The sequence below is a fragment of the Apostichopus japonicus genome, chromosome 3 (genome assembly GCF_037975245.1).
Source record: "Apostichopus japonicus isolate 1M-3 chromosome 3, ASM3797524v1, whole genome shotgun sequence".
Lineage (NCBI taxonomy): Eukaryota > Metazoa > Echinodermata > Holothuroidea > Aspidochirotida > Stichopodidae > Apostichopus > Apostichopus japonicus.
Genome location: NC_092563.1, coordinates 29,457,739 through 29,475,703, shown reverse-complemented (window position 1 = coordinate 29,475,703; position 17,965 = coordinate 29,457,739). Strand labels below are relative to the sequence as shown.

The window sequence follows — 17,965 nt, the reverse complement described above, 5'->3', positions numbered from 1 at the left end:
ACATTTTTTTTCTTTTCGAAACGAGACTTCTTTAGACCTTTGCTATCATTTTATCACCAAGTTTACATCTTAATTTGCCTCGTAAAGTTGACATATCTAATGTTATTAATTTCGTTAGATCATTTTACAGCATATCACTTGTTTCCTGTGCCTGTTTTATCTTTTTAATTTCATGCTATTTTTAAAGCAATATTGGGAGTTTTCATGCATATTCAAAGAGGAACGGGAACATTCCCTCATCTTCTCAGTAAATTTAAAATTAAATGTTCTAATCATGTTGTATAATCTAGACACTCGATTTTATCCTTGAGAACTTGTTACTTAGATATAACAGAAGTTCCCTGTTACGTCACTACTGTATACAGGTGTCAAAGACCAAAAACTACTGTTATAAGGATCACAATGTCATCACAGTGTTGCACATTAATTAAACGAAGTTGAATAATGTGGGTATATGTGTATAGCCGGCAGGTCATTCTTACTCTGACAGAAAACAATTGGCTAACGAATAAAGTAATTAGTTGTCATAGAAACGCTTCCCTCAACATAACGTTCTAAGTAAGGTGGAGTGCTTCTCTATTTATATAGTATAGTTTAAGTAAAGTTGGAGTGCATATAGGCTCTAGTTACAAATGTGTAGGGGGAAGGGGGGTGGGGCGGGGATTGAATACACTCCGGCAGTTTCATTAGAATAATTTCATTAACACGATCAATTCCTTATGTACTAACATACTAATGTAACTTGACATAGGCACACTTTGTATAATATTGTTTTATTCCATACAAAGGTAGTTTAATATTCATAATTTCTCTTTCACATCATTTGAAAACAAAGTAGTCAAACAGTCGGACGGTATTTACCTTTGGAGTGGATGGTTCCCCTTTAATCGACGCCACTGGTTTGCACTATTCTAGTTTGGACATTTGTGACGAAAGCCCAACGTGCCTATAATCTGTTATTAGTTAACTTGGTACAATCACTCACAAAATGTTTTCAACATGTTTTTGATTGTGTTTGTCTGCGTGTGCGCGCGGGTGCTAGTGTCTGCCTGTAGAGAAAATGTTGTTGTTTCCCCTGTATAGACAATTATGAAACAGAATAGTAGAAAAGACGGGATACATTATTTAATGTGTTGATATTTACACAGCTTACAAGGTACCGGATTTTATCAATATCAAATCGTTATTAAAATTTTACAGCTTGCTTCATTCGAGAATAAAATAGGTGAAAGGACAACAAATATCAAACTTGGAACCAAATGAGAAAGTGGTTTTACTAAGCAGATTAAGAAACAATAATGAACAGCTCATCTTAGAAAGAAATATTATAGCTACTGAAAACCTAATGACATCCACTTTTTAAATTTATTTTTTTCTTCGTGGGTGGTTGGGTGGGGTGTATGTACTTTTGTTGAATTTAATATGCAGTTTAATGCATTAAATAATGTCAATCGAGTAGAATTATTCTTTATGCTCGCTCTTACACACTAAGATGCTGATGACGAAACACACTTCCAAGATATATGTTATAGTGTGTACTAGAAAGCACGAAAGATTTAGAACAGAGCAGCAACAAATTCAGGAATTACACAGATTTTCGACATGAAGCTGAGAGATGCACAACTCTTGAATAATGTCGCAGACCCGTGATGAGGGGTGAATGGGGGCACGTTCCCCACCCCTTATGCTGCCTTTGTACTTGTGTTGTCACTATGAACACTTTATTACGAAAGTTGTTAATACATTTGGGGAGAAGAATTTACTGCTTAATCCGAAGAAATCAAAAGAAATGGTATTCGAAGATATCAACATTAAACAATGAAGGCTTGATCGAAACAAAGGAGGAGAAAACGACGATTCGTGGTTCATATGTAGAACGCACTCGCCACACAATGTACCTAGTAGGAGTCTGTATCGATGATAAGTTAACATTTATTAACCATATTTCAAGGATCTTATCTAAACTACGTTATATTGTTTCAACATTAACCTATATTGCTCCCCACTTTCCCATTGAAACACGTAAGAAGGTGCTTAATGCTTCCATATTACCGCATATTATTTATGCTGTTATAGAGTGGTACCACTTTATACATGCTTGAGACAAGAAGAGGATTAAGAGTTTCCTGAAATATTGTGCAAATATATTTTGCTTAGACTGTGATATTCTTGTAAGTAAGATTAATGTTGCAGCCCGAGATGACTTTGTTAGACTTGCCAAAAAAAAAATTGCCTGCGAAATCATCCTCTACATTGTGAACTGACCTCTCTGTGCAATAATACAAAATACAATTTAAGAAATCCTCAACTCACTCCAAGTTTAAGAATCACACTTTTAGAAATTCCTTCATTTACAGAGCTGCCCTTTTTACCCGAAATGGAGTTTTAGAACCCTTGTTATAATCATCTGAAGTATTTTAATATTCAATATTGATATCTTTAGTATACTTTAGTATTTTCAAATTTGACCTCTAACTAAGCACTGTTATTATATGTTTCCTTCATGTACTTCTTATTCTATTTATAAATTGATATTTTTACTAGAATAAATACAATTTAAAATTGAAATTGTACATACATATCATACATGCAGTGGTTAACCGAATGTAGTATAATATGTATTATACATGGTACAAGCCGAGCAACATGATACAGATGACGGGAGCAGTTGCAGATAAGAGTAAAGAATGGACAGTTACCGTACCCGCCTGGTACTTCGCTGTGCCACATACCCACTGCTTAGGGTAGTTCAGCGATCCTAAAGATGGTGTCACGCCTACCAAAATCCCTAGAATCCACACAACACAGAGAATACGCTTAACCTTGCGTGGTGTCATGATCAAGGGATACTTGAGAGGATATGTTACCGCGATAAACCTGTCGATGGTCAATGCCACGAGGTGGTTGACCGATACCGCACAAAACACAAAAGCTGGCATAAAAAACATCTGTCTTATGAACGCCGCATAGGTAAACGGGCTGACAACTACGCGTACAACTAAGGTCGATGGTAAGGCAAACATTCCTGTCAGCAAATCAGCTACACCTAGACTGCCCATAAACACGGTGTTTGGGGATTGTTCCACTTTGGATCCAAAAGCGGTTATGATCACCACAACATTTCCAAGAATTGACAAAAACATGATGACAAAATAACAGAAAATGTACAAAGAGAAAGTAATCGTATCGAGCCTCAGTTCCAATTGAAGTAGGCCTACATCTAAAACGTTGGTTTCGTTCATAACGGCGAAGGAGGTAAGTTGGTTTATATATAGAACGAATATGTTGAATACGATAATCAGTGGAATAGCCCGGCCTGACTACCTTACTGCTCCCCCAAGCCCAACTATGGTTTGTATGTTAATATCTATTAACAGTTAACGGTATATTGAAAGCCGAAATGTGTTTGCGCCACAACCACTCTCATCCATATATACACTATAGTAATTATTGTTGGGGCCAAAGCATACTTTTGTCCCTCATTTTTTACCGTTGAAGTAGGGGTTTCCCCCTGTAATCGACGCCACTGGTTTGCACTATTCTAGTTTGGACATTTGCGACGACAGCCCAACCTTCTTTACCTGTTAACTTGGTACAATCACTCACAAAATGTTTTCTACGTGTTTGCGTGTATGTGTGTGTGTCTGTGTGTGTATGTCTTTACAGAAAATGTTGTCTACTGTAAATACAATTATGAAACAAAATCATAGAAAATGACGTGAACCATTATTAGTGTGTTGATCTATACACAGTTTAAAACGTTATACACAGTTTAAAATATCAGATCGTAATTTTCTATTGTGTCATTAATTATTTATTAAACAGTAAACTCAAAAATGTTTTGCAAAGTAAAACTGCTACGGTGATGTCCCAATCCATGGGAAGCTGTCCTTCTGAAATGCCAATGTTCGATCTAGATTCTGTGTCCGATATGACTTGGGCTTTGTATACTATCGCGCTGGTTAAATATCGCTGCCTGACCCTTTAAGCAGCGATTCAACAACCACAATATCCTTCAAACTCGAAAGTACCAAACCAACACTTAAACAAAAGGGCAATTAGCCATAGAACAAGCTGGGAGATAATAAATGATCCGAACAAAAACAAACGCAAAGTCTTTATAATCAGAGTATCTATCAATAGCTACTTCCAGATATCCACAAATGAAGAATAAATGTTTCTTGTTTCTTCTATAATATATTTCTTATATTCGCATGAGTTATGGCTTTCTTACAGACGATGTCTTAATTCGTTATTCATATGATTGTAATAACCTTTAGGCATAATTCGCAACTATATTCTTATAACAAGGATAAAACAAGGCGCCGGTAATTCGAGTAGAAGATTACCATAAATCATGATATTTTACTAGTAGTTTTCAGGATGAGTGATAATACTCTCTGACATGCATCTGAACTATTTCAAGGTTTTGCTTTTGTTCTTTAATATGCTAACAAAAGAATAAAGCAGAACACAACTCAAAGTTAATAAAAAGATTTCCTGAACGGATTATACATGTCACGGTGCTTCTTTAAAGCAATAGTGGGAGTATTCATGCATATTCTAAGAGGAACGGGAAAATTCCCTCATCTTCTCAGTAAATTTAAAACTAAATGTTCTAGGCATGTTTTATGTTCCAGACACTCGACTATATCCTTGAGAACTTTTCTTTGACATAGCAGAAGTTACCTGTTACGTCACTGATGTATACAGGTTTCACAGACCAAAACTACTATTATAAGGATCACAATGTCATCACAGTATTGCACATTAATAAAACGAAGTTGAATAAAGTGGGTATAAGTGTATAGCCGGGAGGTCATGATCCTCACTCTGACAGAAAGCAACTAACGATTAAAGTAGTTAATAAGTTGTCATGGAAATGTTCCATCAACGTAAAGACTTAAGTACATCATGCATGGTTTAACTATATTGAATGTGTCAAAATAAACATTCAGACAGGAGATAACTTCTGTATTTTTTGTCCGTTATTTACTTAGCGTTCCTCCTCTTCTTTTCTCTTTCTTTTTCAATTCTACTTTGGCTTCCAAAGTTTCATCTCTTTTTCTCATGTACTGTCGTCCCGTCATCATCTTTATATCAGGAAGCAAAGTAGTTCAGTGGTACGGGAAGTTATCAAAAAGTGTTGGGGCAGAAAAACAGAGGTCGGTTTCGCGATGTTCCCAAGAAGAATTATTTCTTGTTACTGCTGCTTTCGAACAGATGTTACAAATAAAATTTCATCATTTTATTTAAAAATTTCCACGATATTATCTCACAAATTAGATTCCTTCCTTTAACTTTGGACTGCTTCTCTTGGAGTTATCTTTTCATCGAAATTGCAACTTGTTATTCCACCGAAATTTCTCATTTTTCTTCTCTACATTTAAGACTGCTTAGTTTTAAATTTTCTTCCACTAAATTCGACAGTGGGCAATTCGATATGAAGGGTTGATATTTTTAATTTTTACATCGAAATTCCGACATTGCTGATCTCAAATTTTCGAATAATTTTTATATAAACATTTCGACTAATTCCTTGCAATTCCAGCTTTTTATCGGTAACCTTCAAATTTGTCATCTCCAAATACCTTCTTCTTTTTTGTAAATTTAGGACTCAATTTGTTTTATGTAAGGTGGAGTTCTACTATATGTATGTAGCGTAGTTTAAGTTAAATTGGAGTGCATAGGCTCTAGTTGAAAATGTATAAGGGGGAGGGGGTGGGTGGGTGAATACGCTCATGCAGTTGTATTCATTCCAATAATTAATTAACACGATCAATTATTTATATGTTAACACACTAATGTAACTTGACATTTTTTAACTATTTTTCTCCTTGTGTGTTGGTGGGTGGGGTGTATACGTACTTTTGCTGAATTTAATATGCAGTTTAATGCATGAATTTATGTCAAACGAACAGAATTATTCTTTATGATCGCTCTTACACACTTAGATACTGATGATGACGAAGCACTCTTCCAAGATATATGTTATAGTGTGTACTTGAAAACACTTAAGCTTTAGAACAGAGCAGCAATAATTCAGGCACTACACAGAATGATTATCGTCATGAAGCTGAGAGATGCACACAACTCTTGAATAATGTCGCAGACCCGTGATGAGGGGTGAATGGGGGCACGTTCCCCACCCCTTATGCTGCCTTTTCACTTGTACATATTGATCATGCATGCGGTGGTTAACAGTATGTAGTATAATATGAATGATATATGGTACGAACCACACAAAACCTACATATATTGGAAACCTACATATGTTGTAATTGCGATCCAAACACAAATTACAGCCTTCCTCTTACGTAGAAGATATTCCGCTGAAATTATACGATATTTCAAGCCCACAAACATTGCCCCGATTCGAGACTCGGTGATTAATCCCTCTTCTTCCCTTCCCATTCCTAAATGTATTACAAATGTGAAACATTTAACTATACAATGACGTGCATGATAAAATATCTCTGAATAAAATGGCAGCATCCATAGTTACGTGAGTCCTGAATTTCGTCAAGAAAGAAAAAACGTTCAGTAGGTAGCTCTTCTTGCTCTTACAGCTCTTTGATGGCCCTTTTCCTAAGCATTCCCAGATTTCATGAAAAGTAATCGCATAATTCGATGGAAGGTTACGCGATATTTCCTGTTGCGAGATGCATAGATTATGGGGTTCACTGCAGAATTGAAAAAGCCACAATATTCAGCCGTTGTTTGGTAAGTGAACTGGATTCTTTCCGAAGGCTCAACGAAAGCTTCCACGACGTTCTTTATAGACCCTGGGAACCAACACACTGTAAACGCCATCACGACGAGTACCGAGGTAACAGTAGCGTTTAGACGAGACTTAGCTTCTAGTCTTTTGACTTTCGTTTCATCCATACCGGCCCGCCTCCTCTCGGAAACCTATTTCATGTGCTTATTGGCAACCGTGAAAATACGAACGTAGAAGCTGAGCAACATGATACAGATGACGGGAGCAGTTGCAGATAGGAGTAAAGAATGGACAGTTACCGTACCCGCCTGGTAGTTCGCTGTGCCACATACCCACTGCTTAGGGTAGTTCAGGGATCCTAAAGATGGTGTAACGCCTACCAAAACCCCTAGAATCCACACAACACAGAGGATACGCTTAACCTTGCGTGGTGTCCATGATCAAGGGATACTTGAGAGGATATGTTACCGCGATAAACCTGTCGATGGTCAATGCCACGAGGTGGTTGACCGATACCGCACAAAACACAAAAGCTGGCATAAAAAACATCTGCCTTATGAACGCCGCACAGGTAAAAGGGCTGACAACTACGCGTACAACTAAGGTCGATGGTAAGGCAAACATTCCTGTCAGCAAATCAGCTACACCTAAACTGCCCATGAACACGGTGTTTGGGGATTGTTCCACTTTGGATCCAAAAGCGGTTATGATCACCACAACATTCCCAAGAATTGACAAAAACATGATGACAAAATGACAGAAAATGTATAAAATAAAAGGAATCGTATCGAGCCTCAGTTCCCATTGTAGTAGGCCTACATCTGAAACGTTGGTTTCGTTCATAATGGCGAAGGAGGTAAGTTGGTTTATATATAGAAGGAATTTGTTGAATACGATAATCAGTGGATTGCAAATTTCCAAGTTTGTAAGAGTAGTGGTTAGGAATTGAGAATTAAGAGTGCTCAAGGTCAAAATGTACTTCCATCAAGCTATACCTCCTTATCTTCCCTGGTCTTAAACGATGTCTGAAGAACGCTTCTAAGTTATTATACCTTTCGTAAAATTGAGTGCTGGAATAGTTACTCCATGTATCGAATTTCAGTGTTTAAAAGATCCCGTAAACTGGATATAGAAAGAGAATAGCTATGTCCTCCTAAGACCTAGCGACATGCACCGTTCGGGGATATTTTATTTCAGATCGATGCAGTATAGCCTCTTTGGTTAAAATGTCAAATTTCATCCCTCCTGTATTAACAATAGTGTGATAACACCCTCCAATCACACTAGCCGTGATTTACCGACAGCCAGTACCGAGTACAGAAATTAACACATAGATGTTATATTGTGCCGTCTGCCAACAGTACGCTTTGCAGCGATTTGAACGTCACGCGCTCCATCTCGATATACATCAAACAATGCCAACGTTATAATAACGAGGTTTCGACGAAATCCCGATCTTCATCGTCAAACATCTTTTATAAGAACATACAGAAACATTTGATGCAGCAGATTAGGTCGCATTTTAAGAGGAAGTAAACTCACGACTAATTAGTTGCGACTTACCTAGTTGTTATTAGTTTTTTTAAGAAAAATCCTAGCAAATAATGTACAATCTTACTTTACATCCTAAAATAGATACACATGACACAAAGCCCTGTCTTATACATTGTTCACCTTGCTAACTTTGCTCATTTTTTTACCGACATATAGGAGAGACGGCTTTACAGAAATGTTTAGGCCCTTGGGAAGCATGTTCTCCGAGTTGGAGGGGCGGCGAGAATTTATGGAGGGGCACCAATAAATTAAAGGTATGCTGTATTGGCCCCAAATATGCTAGATACTCAAATATGGTCACCTTTGGTCAAAACTCTTAAACTGTTTTTATTACAATCTTCGAGGAAATTGAACTCACTTAGACATTCAGTCATCTTGTGTGCTCCTTAGAAATGTCTGAGAACAATTCGGAGAGAAAAGACCTCCAAGATAGTACTTTTTGAAAACTTCTAGCAATAATAGCGTGCTATAATTAGGAGCCTATACTGACTACCTATAAGGATGTTCACAATACTCATGTACTGTTAGTTGTTTATTCACATGATGGTGGGGACAAATTTAAGGGGTTGAGTTGGGAGAACACTAATCTGTAAAGGGGAGGGGGTTGTCCCCTAGGCCCCAACCTGGCTACCTTAGTGCTCACCCAAGCCCAACCATATGGTTTGTATGTTGAAATCTTTTAACAGTTAACGGTATATTGAAACCCGAAATGTGTTTGCGCCACACCCACTCTTACCGATATATACACTAGTAATTATTGGTGGGGCCAAAGCATACTTTTGTCCCTCAGTTTTTACCGTTGAAGTAGGGGTTTCCCCCTGTAATCGACGCCACTGGTTTGCACTATTCTAGTTTGGACATTTGCGACGACAGCCCAACCTTCTTTACCTGTTAACTTGGTACAATCACTCACAAAATGTTTTCTACGTGTTTGTATGTGTGTGTGTCTGTGTGTGTATGTCTTTACAGAAAATGTTGTCTACTGTAAATACAATTATGAAACAAAATCATAGAAAATGACGTGAACCATTATTAGTGTGTTGATCTATACACAGTTTACAAGGTGCCAGAATTTATCAATATCAGATCGTAATTTTCTATTGTGATTAAATCAATTATTTATTAAACAGTAAACTCAAAAATGTTTTGCAAAGTAAAACTGCTACGGTGATGTCCCCATCCATGGGAAGCTGTCCTTCTGAAATGCCGATGTACGATCTAGATTCTGTGTCCGATGTGACTTGGGCTTTGTATACTATCGCATTGGTTAAACATCGCTGCCAAACCCTTTAAGCAGCGATTCAACAACCACACAATATCCTTCAAACTCGAAAAGTACCGAACCAACACTTAAAGGGTGTGAAGACTCACGCAAAAAGAAACGTGTAATGCCGGTAATTTGACCTAGTTTTGAATGAGGTGTAACAGAATGTAACAGAAGTGTTAAACAACACCATCGATCCCAGAAAATACACACAGCTTGCTACCGTCGGTAATTAGACACTATGTGTACAGTCAGTGCATACAGCTGCGGCTATACCCACAGCACATTATACAAACGATACAGCAATGGACATCTCAGGTCCAGCTAAAGATAACAATTAAGGTATCACGTTTCATTACTGTCTGCATTTTGTAGCGACACGAACAACACGTCACTTGCAAGCAACAGAAAGTTAACTTTTTCAGATGGCCGCACGCGGTTTGGGGCGAGTCTTCAATGCCTTTAAACAAAAGGGCAATTAGCCACAGAATTAGCTGGGAGATAATAAATGATCCGAAACAAAAACAAACGCAAAGTCGTTATAATCAGAGTATCTATCAATAGCTACTTCCAGATATCCACAAATGAAGAATAAATGTTTCTTGTTTCTTCTATAATATATTTCTTATATTCGCATGACTTATGGCTTTCTTACAGACAATGTCTTAATTCGTCATTCGTATGATTGTAATAACCTTTAGGCATAATGCGTAACTATATTCTTATAACAAGGATAACACAAGGCGCCGGTAATTCGAGTAGAAGATTACCATAAATAAATCATGATTTTTTACTAGCAGTTTTCAGGATTAGTGATAATACTCTCTGACATGCGTCTGAACTATTTCAAGGTTTCGCTTTTGTTCTTTAATATGCTAACAAAAGTCAAACAGCAGAACACAACTCAAAGTTAATGAAAAGATTTCCTGAACGGATTATACATGTCACGGTGCTTCTTTAAAGCAATAGTGGGAGTATTCATGCATATTCTAAGAGGAACGGGAAAATTCCCTCATCTTCTCAGTAAATTTAAAACTAAATGTTCTAGGCATGTTTTATGTTCCAGACACTCGACTATATCCTTGAGAACTTTTCTTTGACATAGCAGAAGTTACCCGTTACGTCACTTATGTATACAGGTGTCACAGACCAAAAACTAAGGATCACAATGTCATCACAATATTGCACATTAATAAAACGAAGTTGAATAAAGTGAGTATAAGTGTATAGCCGGGAGGTCATGATCCTCACTCTGACAGAAAGCAACTAACGATTAAAGTAGTTAATAAGTTGTCATGGAAACGTTCATGAACACTCAACGTAAAGACTTAAGTACAACATATGGTGTACCTGTATTGAATGTTTCAAAATAAACATTCAGACAGGAGAAATCTTCTGTATTTTTTGTCCGTTATGTACTAAGCGTTACTCCTCTTCTTTTCTTTTTCTTTTTCAATTCTACTTTGGCTTCCAAAGTTTCATCTCTTGTTCTCATGTGCTGTCGTCCCGTCATCATCTTTATATCAGGAAGCAAAGTAGTTCAGTGTTACAGGAAGGTATCAAACAATGTTGGGCCAGAAAACCAAAGGTCGGTTTCGCGATGTTCCCAGGAGGAATTCATTCTTGTTACTGCTGCTTTCGAACAGATGGTACAAAATTAAAAATTTCAACATTTTATATAAAAATTTCCACGATATAATCTCAGAAGTTAGATTTCTTCCTCTAACTTTGGACTGCTTCTCTTGGAGTTGTTTATCTTTTCATCGAAATTGCAACTTGTTATTCCACCGAAATTTCTCCTTTTTCATCTCTACATTTAAGACTGCTTAGTTTAAGTTTTCTTCCACTAAATTCGACAGTGGGCAATTCGATATGAATGGTTGATATTTTTAATTTTTACATCGAAATTCCGACATTGCTGATCTCAAATTTTCGAATAATATTGATATAAACATTTCGACTAATTCCTCGCAATTCCAGCTTTTTATCGGTAACCTTCAAATTTGTCATCTCCAAATACCTTCTTCTTTTTTTTAAATTTAGGACTCAATTTGTTTCATGTAAGGTGGAGTTTTACTATATGTACTGTATGTAGCGTAGTTTAAGTTAAATTGGAGTGCATAGGCTCTAGTTGAAAATGTATAAGGGGGAGGGGGGTGTGGGTGAATACGCTCATGCAGTTGTATTCATTCCAATAATTAATTAACACGATCAATTATTTATATGTTAACACACTAATGTAACTTGACATATTTTAACTATTTTTCTCCTTGTGTGTTGTTGGGTGGGGTGTATACGTACTTTTGCTGAATTTAATATGCAGTTTAATGCATTAATTTATGTCAAACGAACAGAATTATTCCTTATGATCGCTCTTACACACTCAGATACTGATGATGACGAAGCACTCTTCCAAGATATATGTTATAGTGTGTACTTGAAAACACTTAAGCTTTAGAACAGAGCAGCAATAATTCAGGCACTACACAGAATGATTATCGTCATGAAGCTGAGAGATGCACACAACGCTTGAATAATGTCGCAGACCCGTGATGAGGGGTGAATGGGGACACGTTCCCCACCCTTTATGCTGCCTTCTAACTTGTACATATTGATCATGCATGCGGTGGTTAACAGAATGTATAGTATAATATGTATTATATATGGTACGAACCACACAAAACCTACATATATTGGAATTGATGTTGTAATTGTAATCCAAACACAAATTACAGCCTGAAATTATACGATATTATCGTTCATTTCAAGCCCACAGACATTGCACCGATTCCAGACTTGGTGATTAATCCCTCTCCCTTCCCCCCTCCCATTTGTATACGTATTAAAATGTGGAACACCTTACTATACAATAACGTGCATGATAAAATATCTGGGGTGAATAAAATGGCAGCATCCATAGTTACGTGAATCCTGAATTTCGTCAAGAAAGAAAAAACGTTCAGAAGGTAGCTCTACTTGCTCTTACAGCTCTTTGATGGCCCTTTTCCTAAGCATTCTCAGATTTCATGAAAAGTAATCACATAATTCGATGAAAGGTTACGCAATATTTACTATTGCGAGATGCATAGATTATGGGGTTCACTGCAGAATTGAAAAAGCCACAATATTCAAACATTGCACCGATTCAAAACTCGGTGATTAATCTCTCCCCCTTCCCCCTCCCGTTCGTAAAGGGATTACAAATGGAGAACACTTAACTATACAATGACGTGCATGATACAATATCTGGGGTGAATAAAAGGGCGGCGTCCATAGTTACGTGAATCCTGAATTTCGTCAAGAAAGAAAAAACGTTTGATTGCCCTTTTCCTAAGCATTCTCAGATTTCATGAAAAGTAATCGCATAATTCGATGAAAGGTTACGCGATATTTCCTATTGCGAGATGCATAGATTATGGGGTTCACTGCAGAATTAAAAAAGCCAAAATATTCAGCCGTTGTTTGGTAAGTGAACTGGATTCTTTCCGAAGGCTCAACGAAAGCTTCCACGACGTTCTTTATAGACCCTGGGAACCAACACACTGTAAACGCCATCACGACGAGTACCGATGTAACAGTTGCGTTTAGACGAGAATTAGCTTCTAGTCTTTTTACTTTGGTTTCATCCATACCGGCCCGCCTCCTCTCGGAAACATCTTTAATGTGCTTATTGGCAACCGTGAAAATACGAACGTAGAAGCTGAGCAACATGATACAGATGACGGGAGCAGTTGCAGATAAGAGTAAAGAATGGACAGTTACCGTACCCGCCTGGTAGTTCGCTGTGCCACATACCCACTGCTTAGGGTAGTTCAGGGATCCTAAAGATGGTGTCACGCCTACAAAAACCCCTAGAATCCACACAACACAGAGAATACACTTGACCTTGCGTGGTGTCATGATCAAGGGATACTTGACAGGATATGTTACCGCGATAAACCTGTCGATGGTCAATGCCACGAGGTGGTTAACCGATACCGCACAAAACACAAAAGCTGGCATAAAAAACATTTGTCTTATGAACGCCGCACAGGTAAAAGGGCTGACAACTACGCGAACAAATAAGGTCGATGGTAAGGCAAACATTCCTGTCAGCAAATCAGCTACACCTAGACTGCCCATGAACACGGTGTTTGGGGATTGATCTACTTTGGATCCAAAAGCGGTCATGATCACCACAACATTTCCAAGAATTGACAAAAACATGATGACAAAATGACAGAAAATGTACAGAGAGAAAGGAATCGTATCGAGCCTCAGTTCCCATTGGAGTAGGCCTTCGTCTGAAACGTTGGTTCCGTTCATATTGGCGAATAAAGTAAGTTGGTTTATATATAGAAGGAATTTATTGAATACGATAATCAGTGGATTGCAAATTTCCAAGTTTATAAGAGTAGCGGTCAGGATTGAGAATTAAGAGTGCTCACTGTCAAAATGTACTTCCATCAAGCTATATAACCTTCTTATCTTCCCTGGTCTTAACCGATGTCTGAAGAACGCTTCTAAGATATTATACCTTTCGTAAAATTGAGTGCTGGAAATGATTCTCCATGTAGCGGATTTCAGTGTTTTAATAGATTCCGTAAACAGGATATAGAGAGAAAATAGCAAATATAATTGAGCCATCTAGTTACTTCATCAACTTTACAATGCCGTTGTGCGCATGCGTCAATGACGCGTGTCTCTCCGCCCACCTCTCACGCCAGGAAACTGAATATTGTCGTTCAATGTCACACGCTGTTGTTAAGCATTGTTTTAAAGAGATTGGACATCGTGGAGAATATACATAAAGGCCATTTTGAGTAAACCATATTGGAATATTACTTCTCGGCCTTTTGGCTAAGATCATTTGTAGTATCTGTTCCCTTTCGAGGGAAATGGTGATGCACACCTGACGATGATCACACAGTCACAGTCCTGATGCAAGGGGACTGGGGTTGAGAGCGGATCAGTCGTTCGGTAGTTTGGTTTTTTTCCTGGGCGACTTTTTCTAAAAAAGTATTACTTGGGTGAATTTTTCTTAAAAAGTATATGTTCCCTTTCGAGGGGGAATCGTGATACACACCTGACGATGATCACACAGTCAAAGTCTCGAAGTCTTGATTTGGGCAAGTATCCGTGTTCAAAGTCCTGCTGTATTGGAACTGATATTTCGCCAGCTCAAATGTTGTTCTCTTAGGTAAATGAATATTCTACATGCACAACTGCTAGGGAGGAGTCTCCGTATTTTTTTATTTAAACGAGTTTGTATTCATATAGTGGTTAGTATGAATGTAGGTGTTAACTCTAGTTTGCCTCCCACGTTGACTCGACAAATCGAAAAATAAGCTTCAAATTAATGTTAAAAAAAAGACATGTTCATCTTCTACAGCAATATATGCAACGTTTAAGAACAAATCTGAGTAATTAATTCCCTTATTAGAATTTTAAAAAATTAACACAAAGTATTTTATTGGCTACTTTGAAATGAAAGGCAATGAAGAAAAGGGGGGCGTTTCTACGCAGCATGCATTTGCTCAGGTTTATAGTGTTTACTCTTTGCAGGCCAAACCGACAATGGCAAAATGCCACTAACGGTGTTGTGCGTGACTGTCTTAAATCCCTGATAAGTCCAAGGGACAAATCACTCCGGAAGCTCTGAGGGACATACGAAATGCGGGGCACTAGAAAGATACTGTCTCAGAATGAGACTGGGTACACATTAATCACAACACATGTACCGTGAGTTTACAAATATTTCAGAAAGTAATCAGAGACAGTCTGTTAGTTTGGCGTGCCATGGGAAGAGGTAATGAGAAAGAGGTCTAAACGAAGGATTCATAAGGCCACGAAAAGTTTAGCTGTAATACAACATAGGTGAGTATGACCAATGCAATGTATTATTGCAATACAGAGGACGAGGATGCTGCAGCCACCAATAATTTCCAATTCTGTAAATGCATTAGCGAGATTACGAACTTCAGGCAGTGGGTTCTCCCCAGCACCTTTTGGCAGACATATATTTTGAAGTAAACTTAACAGCTATAAAGCAATGAGATTGCAAGAGGTTGTCATGGAAAATGAGTTAAACTGTTTCCTGCAATTTTCGCGATTTTCGCGAACATTCTGATGCCGACGGTGTTCTCCGGGGACTCTGCCCAGTGACGCCGGAAGGACTTGATGGGAAGACCACTTTGCCCGAACACTTCTATCGACGTCTAGTTTCAATGCCGAACCCTACTTTTGCAGGGCCGGGTCGAAAGTTATACATGATATTCAGAGTACTGTGCACTACCAATCGCGGCTCTCGTGAAAGAACGATCGTGTATATCTAATTTTAAAGGGAAAATGCAGCTACATTCACATAAGAGGAAGTTTAATAGGTTGTCAAGTGATATTCAAAAGTAATGTTGTGGCGACTGCTTATGCCCTTTAAGCACATTGTAAGTATATTGTCGTTCCAGCAACGTCATTACGATGGTTTTGCAGATCCTCTAAAACTAGTAGGAGTCAACGTAGAAGACGGGCCGCCCAAATGGCCGGAAAGCAAGACAGAACCAGGCCCGATAGTCTACAGTTATATGTGGGCTACCCCCCCCCCCCCCCTCGCACACACACCCTATGCATCGGCATCGTCGAGTCGGACCATGAACGATCGTCTTTAATAATTCTCAGTGCCTGACTACGAAGCCACACCACAAATCCTATTTTAACTAGAAGTTTCCAGTGCCTTTTTAACTTACTATATGCATAGGCGTACGGGACCATTTCAGTTTGGGGGGGGGGCAGAACTTTTTGTGCCCGAAAGTTCCCGTGACACTATCAAAGCGGAGCGCCACCAACGGTTGGCGCGTAGCGTACAAGAAAATTTTTGGCACACAATACCTCTCAGATTGCCGGAAACGGCACTTTTGAGGCCTTGCAAGTTGCATCTAAACATTCTTTATTTTATAATCTCACGTTTTAGAAATTTACACTTCCCCAAAAATTTGGTAAATTAGAAGAAGAAAAAATGGTTAAATCACTTTGAAGGGGAAAAATGGGACAGTATGGTTTTTAAGCTCCTATTTAGTAACCTTATTTATTATTTTAACACAGTACTCAGCTACCTCCAGAAAAAGATACATTGTTCAACGACACATAGGCGGGATAATGTCGCTGTGTCGGGTGAGACTGCAATTTGTCTCACAAAAAAGTATAAAATATAACAAAGAATATGATAAACCTGTACTTCTAGGCTTGCAGGCACCCCCCCCCCACCATCCATGAACAAGAATACGTTTCTTATATACACTCATGTTGGGGATGTCCAGGTCAAGGGCGGCGGAAACACTTTTAATCTTGGGGGGGGGGGGGCACCGACATCAGAGGGCATTTTGCAGATATTCGATTGGACTGATGCAGCCTTATATTTAGTACCCTTTATAACTCTTATTGTATTATCTTATTTGTGTAAAATGCGCAAATTGGGAAACAAAGAACAAGTTTTCTTTTGAGACAAAATGAGGTGAAATCATGCTAGTTGCTAATGTAGGAATCTTCCGAATTAGAGTTTTTTCTTGTTAATATCTAAACAAATCTTTTCCATTCGAAATAGCTTGAGTTTTACCCACAGAAATTCATTAAAAGTCAGGGGCTTAGCCAGGATCTGCAAAGTTGTATGCACGACTATCTGAGCGGAGCGCCACCATTGGTTGGCGCGGAGCGTACTATAAAAATGTTGGTTTTACAAACCCCTCAGATGGCCGGAAACGGCCCTTCCCGAGTGTTCATTCTGGTTCCCTGGCCTCTTGCTAACTTGAGGCACCTCAATTTTTATGTAGAAAAAAGGCACATTTTTAACCTGAGGAAAAGTGGGGGCATGTGCCCCCTGTGCCCCCCGGTTCCGCCGCCCTTGGTCCAGGTATACAATTGACTAGTTAGAAAAAAATTGATCGTGCAAAAAGCGTGGTAGCCCAGATGAACTGCGCTTACGGTGGTGTTACGCGGAAATATTCGGGCATCATGATGCTAAATAAAGAAAATCATGGAATTGTCGGGCAAAAATTTGAAAAAGATTCGGGCAAGCTACTGCATATTTATATATATATATATTTCCAGAGGACAAGAAATTCGGGCAAAAGTCCTTAACATTTCGGGCAGCCTAAGAGGAGAAAAATATATATATATATATATATATATATATTTTTCCTCTTAGGCTGCCCGAATTTTTCAGGACTTTTGCCCGAATTTCTTGTCCTCTGGAAATTTGGGGGGCAGTCTGCCCCCCCCTGCCCCCCCCCCCCCCGCCTCGTACGCCTATGACTATATGGGGCCGAGATAAATGTCCCCCAGCTCTACAAGTTCAGCCTCCAGTGATGATATTTTCCCCTAGGAAATTTCCCTAAAATAATTATCAAAAAACTATTATGATATCTTTTGAAAATCAGTTAGATTTTGTCTTTGAA

The 17,965-nt window shown here is 38.4% G+C and overlaps 2 protein-coding genes and 1 pseudogene across 2 annotated transcripts; 1 reads left to right on the top strand and 2 right to left on the bottom strand.

The window, feature by feature from the left end:
* Window positions 1-2,621: 2,621 nt before the first annotated feature.
* Window positions 2,622-3,689, bottom strand: LOC139965780 (alpha-2A adrenergic receptor-like). The gene has a single exon (XM_071968474.1). It carries the CDS (start codon window positions 3,240-3,242, stop codon window positions 2,622-2,624), a length of 621 nt encoding a protein of 206 aa, XP_071824575.1. The 5' UTR covers window positions 3,243-3,689.
* Window positions 3,690-5,816: 2,127 nt separating this feature from the next.
* Window positions 5,817-13,999, bottom strand: LOC139965779 (adenosine receptor A2b-like). Its single transcript, XM_071968473.1, has 2 exons — window positions 12,924-13,999; window positions 5,817-6,912 (listed from the first exon to the last, which is right to left on the bottom strand). Exons 1-2 carry the CDS (start codon window positions 13,842-13,844, stop codon window positions 6,589-6,591), a joined length of 1,245 nt encoding a protein of 414 aa, XP_071824574.1. The 5' UTR covers window positions 13,845-13,999; the 3' UTR covers window positions 5,817-6,588.
* Window positions 14,000-14,358: 359 nt separating this feature from the next.
* LOC139965882 (U2 spliceosomal RNA) lies at window positions 14,359-14,435 on the top strand (annotated as a pseudogene).
* Window positions 14,436-17,965: the final 3,530 nt, after the last annotated feature.